At 56.2% G+C, this 4,981-nt stretch overlaps 3 protein-coding genes across 3 annotated transcripts, besides 3 other annotated features; all 3 read left to right on the forward strand.

Annotated features, from left to right (window-relative positions):
• The first annotated feature begins 239 nt into the window (after positions 1–239).
• Positions 240–263: a microsatellite.
• Positions 264–516: 253 nt separating this feature from the next.
• Positions 517–1,233, forward strand: Tco025E_04295 (uncharacterized protein; the record flags this gene model as incomplete). The annotated part of the gene is made up of 1 exon (XM_029371207.1): positions 517–1,233. The coding sequence occupies one exon, from the start codon at positions 517–519 to the stop codon at positions 1,231–1,233; it is 717 nt and encodes a 238-aa protein (XP_029228730.1).
• A 474-nt stretch (positions 1,234–1,707) lies between these two features.
• Positions 1,708–2,235, forward strand: Tco025E_04296 (central apparatus associated protein C1a-18; the record flags this gene model as incomplete). The annotated part of the gene is made up of 1 exon (XM_029371208.1): positions 1,708–2,235. One exon carries the CDS (start codon positions 1,708–1,710, stop codon positions 2,233–2,235), a length of 528 nt encoding a protein of 175 aa, XP_029228731.1.
• A 243-nt stretch (positions 2,236–2,478) lies between these two features.
• Positions 2,479–2,527: a sequence feature (A-rich).
• Positions 2,528–2,699: 172 nt separating this feature from the next.
• Positions 2,700–4,865, forward strand: Tco025E_04297 (transcription elongation regulator-like protein; the record flags this gene model as incomplete). The annotated part of the gene is made up of 1 exon (XM_029371209.1): positions 2,700–4,865. The coding sequence occupies one exon, from the start codon at positions 2,700–2,702 to the stop codon at positions 4,863–4,865; it is 2,166 nt and encodes a 721-aa protein (XP_029228732.1).
• A 46-nt stretch (positions 4,866–4,911) lies between these two features.
• Positions 4,912–4,981: a sequence feature (A-rich).

A 4,981-nucleotide genomic window follows, 5' to 3' on the forward strand; every position in this document is an offset into this window, starting at 1 on the left:
GTTTAGTGCGGGCATGTGCCTCTGTGTGTGAGGGGAATTCCCTGCCGAAGATTGAGAGAATTATCTCCTGACTCCGTGACGCGAAAAAACACGAACCAAAAAGCAGAAAAAAAACAATGAAAAGAGTAAGATAGAAGGAGAGAGTATGTGAAGTTGCCCCCTCCATTCATGCCAAAAAAAAACACATGGAATGAAGAAAAGTGAAACTTTAAAAAAAAATATTTTCTCCCGTCTGCGTTTATATATATAAATGTATATAATATCCCTTTAAGATTCAGCCACCTTCTGCTCTTGTTCCGTGATGGCCATCGGAGAAAAAAATTTGTCATATCAGAAAAATATTGGGACTGTTTCTATTCCTTTTACCTTGTTTTTTTTTTTTACTATTCCCTCTCCAACTGTTTTTCTTTCTGGGCCCAGTCAGAGACTGCCTTAACCAGGGATAGGAACTCGTTACCCTGCTCCTCGCGCACACTGCGCTCGGGAGACCCTTTCTCACGCGTGGCCGTGCGAGGAATGATATCTGAGAGAGACTGGCGCGTGGTGGGCACGTACCGTTGGCGGTCCGTCTCTCAGCTGCATGCAAATTCAGAGGAAGCATGCCTGTACGATGATGCAAGGCCGCTGGAGAGTATTCCCGTCATTTTCTACGACACCAGACAGGAGGACGGGGAAATCCTGGCCCCACGCTACGTCGCCAGAAAAGTTTCCGTGCCACAAGGCTCATCCCAAAAAGTAAAGGTTGTTTCCGGGTGTGCTCGGCCGCAGGACACGACGCCGGTGGTGCCCCTAGACCCATGCCTCAACTGTGGAGCGGCTGCCACAGCCTCTGGCTCTCGTCGTCGCCCGGAAAAGTCCCCACTGGTGGTGGGGACAACTCTTCCGCTGCCGCTGCATACCATCTTTTTCTTGCCGATCACTCTGCTATTGGCGGATATTGCGGTGACGGCCGCCGGCATGACGAGGACAACTACAGGCGCCCCAGTGACTGTTGTTTGCTGCCTTGTAGCACTTGGCCCTGATGTCATTGCTATTGCCCTCATACTGAAACGCAACAGCAGTTTCACATTTTTAGCCGTTCATGTGGTGCTGTGGCCTTGTTTTGTGTTTCTCTTTCTCTTACCGTTTCTCTCGATGCTCTTCATTATACATGTCATCATCTCTGTTATTTTGCTACTTTTCATTGTGCGCTTCCGCCTGAGCACGTACACCACATTTTTCACTTTTCAGTGAGTCCTGCGGCTGGTGTGTGGTGCGGCGCCGGGGAAGTCGCCGCGGGGAACAGCAACACACACTCGTACAAAGCCAGGGACGCTAGCGAAATGGGAGGGCTGACTGACGCGTTGGGAGGAAACCAAAAAACGAAAAAAACAACAACAACGATGAAACCGAATGCGAGACACCGACAAACATCGGCGGTACAATGAATCGACGCATGTTTGAAGCTGAAGCGACAGCAACAGTAGAGACACAAAACAACAACTCTGGGCGTCTCCCCCACCATCCCCACCAGCAGCAAACAACTTTCTTTTTGATACTTTATCTCTTTTCTAATCGTTGCCCCCGTACGTTTTTTTTTTTTTCTAGTTTTCGACTTTTTTTGCTGTCTTCTGTCGCATCGATCAATCAAGGCGTCAACGTGACAGGGCACCAGGAAGTATACCGTGTGCGCGGGGGTGAGAGAGCGACCGAGGGAGAGTCGCAGTCATGCAAAAGGAGGCTGACAGGGCGCGAAAGAGAAAAGACGACGTTCGCGAGGAGGATGAGGTTGGCACCTTTTTCTCGGCTGACGGCAGTGTGTATGAGGGGAAGGTGAGCCGGCGTGAGATTCCTGTGGAATTTCCGCCGGGAATGCCGATGCCGATCCTTTCGTCCAGTTTGCGCGTCCAGCTGCCGCCGGAGCTGATGCCCCAGGTCATTCCAATTCAAAATGGGAAGGGAGTGTTTAGGGACGCGGGTGGCGCGATCTACGAAGGTAGCTGGGCTGAGGGGGCCATGTGCGGGGAGGGTGCGCTGCGGTTTCCGAGCGGGGCCACCTACACCGGTGGGATGCGGGGGAATAAGTTTTATGGGACCGGCACGTATTACTGGCCTGATGGCTCTCGCTACGAAGGGCAGTGGGAAAACAATAAGATGCACGGGTTTGGCACCTACGTTGACGCTCAGGGAGGACGTTGGACGGGTAAGTTCTACCACGGCTGTGGTATTGGCTTATTGGCCGAAATCCACCTGTGAAAGCCCCACTGGTTGCCGGTGAAACTGCCCATACTGGGGGCATGGACGGGGAATTGCCCCGCCTGCTTGTTGACTGCGGCAGTTCTCACGGAGAGGGATAGGCGTGGCGTGTTGAGCGTGGCAGGAGCAAAGGATGTACACTAGAGACTCTTCCCTTTCTTGCTTTTTGTTTTTCTTTGCTTGTTGGTGTTCTTGCGTTCTGCTGTGAGTGCCCTGAAGGATGCGCGCACGCCGAAGGAGGGGGAATGAAAGAAAAAAAAACAAAAGCAAAACAAAACAAGAAAAGAAGGAAGCAGTAGGGCGGTGTTGTTGACGGGGAGACATGTGACGACGATGACAATGTGCATTTTGTTTCTTATTATTGTTATTACTATTTCCTAACCTTGTCCCTCCAGCCTCGTCCAAAGTAATGATAATGCTTTTTTGTGCTTTCTTTTTTCTTCTTTGGGGGGTTTGCTGTAGACATGGCGGAGGAATTAAACGTGAGTGAGCTTGCAGACCTTCTTGGGGATGAGGAGCTGCTTGACGTGACGCCGCCGCCGCCAGACGCACCACCGCCAGGGGAGGGCAAAGGCGCGGAGTTGGACGGCGAGGATCCCGGCAGCAGGAAAAGGCGCCTGAAGAAGAGCAAGCGGCCGCGTCGCGCCCGCGAGCGCAGCAAGCCGTCAGACACGGAGGAACAGGAGGAAAGTGACGAGGATCCGGAGGAGACGCCGCGGAAGCGCTCCAAGTACGTCATTGACGCCGCAGAGAGCGGCGGCTCCGAGTCGGAGGGCGACGACTTTATTGCGGGAAGCGACGAGGAGGACGGCGACGACGCCTACCGTGGCGAGCTGCCGACGTACGAGCCGCGCAAGACCCACATCTTCCGCGAGGGGGAGGAAAACATGACAAGCGAGGAGCTGGCACGCGCCATCGAGGAGCGCCACCGCGCGAGCAAGAAGGAGGGGGGACGGGCTGAGGCTTTTCTGTCGGCTGGCCTCGGCAAAGGGAAGATGTCGTCGCTGCGGTACGCCTCGCATCTGTTGCCGCAGGCCACCGACCCGCGGGTGTTTGCCGTGAAGTGTCGGCCGCGCATGGCACGTCTGCTCGTGGCTCGGATTGTAAATAAGTGCTACGCCTACCGGATTGGGAGGAACTACGAAAAGCGGAAGGTTGACCTGGGCATCATATCCGTCTTTTGCCTGGACCACGTGAGGGAGTACATCTACATCGAGGCCCACCGCAAGGTTTTCGTGGAGAACGCCCTAAACGGCTTGGACGGACTGTTTCGCTACAACATTACCCTCGTAAACCCATCTGAGCTGATGCAGATGATGGAGCAGCGGCCGGCTCCGGAGAAGTTGCGGGTGGGCTCCTTTGTTCGCCTGCGGCAACGGCAGTACCGCCTGGATCTGGCGCAGGTGGTTGAGGTGCACCCCGGCAACCAACAAGTCACGGTGAAGGTTGTGCCGCGTGAGGACTTTGTTGGTAAACCGTTTAGCAAAGTCGAAACCCGTCTGCCGCCCCGCTTCTTTGTCCCCACGCTTGCGGCATACGTGCAGGATCGCGGCGATTTCTATCGCTGGGGAGAGTTGACTTTTGACAAGGATGGTTACCTGCTCAAGACCGTCTCTGCCCGCATGGTCATCAGCGGCCCACAAATGGAGAAGCCAACTGTAGAGGAACTCGCCCTCTTTTTCAACAGTGACCGCGAACGCGTACGTGAGGCTGTTGCACGGTTTGCCTCGGAGGTTCAGCAAGGGGCAGGGCTGCGCATCGGCGACACCGTGCGGGTGGTGTCAGGGCAGCTGCGAGAGACTGTGGGCACCATTGAAAATATGTTTTTAGACACCAATACGGTTTCCCTCGCGTGCCGCGTGCCTGGGAGGAAGGAGCCGATAAAGGTGCGTGTTGAGCTGGCGACGTGTGTGAAGCACTTCGCGGTTGGCACGCACGTTGTAGTTAACGGCGGGGAGCGGGCCGGGGAGAGCGGCACGGTGGTGAAGGCCTCCGGAGACGTCGTCTACATTTTCTCCGACAGGGCCACTGCCTCCCGCGAGCTGGCGGTGCGTGCCAGCGACTGCCACCGGAGCAACCTGGTCGGCTCCTTCGGCCACGCCTCCGGCGCGTGGCGGCTGTTCGACTTAGTGATGCTGGCGGACACCTCCTCCGTGGGCTGCATCGTGCGCATCAACCGCAACGACATTTGCGTCCTGACGGACCGCGGCGAGACGCGCTACCTCTCCCCCGTGCAAATCAAGGCCGTCGTCACGGGCTCGCGGCAGACGACGGACCGGCTGAACAACGTCGTCACCCGCGGGTCGGAGGTGAACATACACGCCAGCCCCAACACGCCCTACCACCTGGTCGGGCAGACGGGGCGGGTGGAGCAGCTCTTCGGCTCCGCCCTCTTCGTCCGCGTGCGCACCGTGCAGCAAAACGGGGGGCTGGTAGTGCTGGACGCAAACTCGGTTCTGCTGATCGGCGGGCGCACCACGACGAAGCAGATCCAGCAGCCGAAGCAGCTCCCCGCGGTGCAGCGGAACCCGCACAACGCCACGAAGGGCGACGTGTCTGTGCCCCACCCGCCCCTCGCCTCCGAGGATTGGGCGACGAACTCCGAGTGGTATGAGATGGACACGAACTGAAGCGAGTTAACCACCGGCGCAGGAAAAAGCCGAGGAGAGCAGGCGCGAGAGGGAGACAGAGAACGAAAAAGAAAAGAAAAACGAGGACGAGAAAAGAAAAAGAAGAAAAGAAAGGA

The sequence above is a fragment of the Trypanosoma conorhini genome (assembly GCF_003719485.1).
Source record: "Trypanosoma conorhini strain 025E chromosome Unknown Tco_14.4_contig_00216, whole genome shotgun sequence".
Lineage (NCBI taxonomy): Eukaryota > Euglenozoa > Kinetoplastea > Trypanosomatida > Trypanosomatidae > Trypanosoma > Trypanosoma conorhini.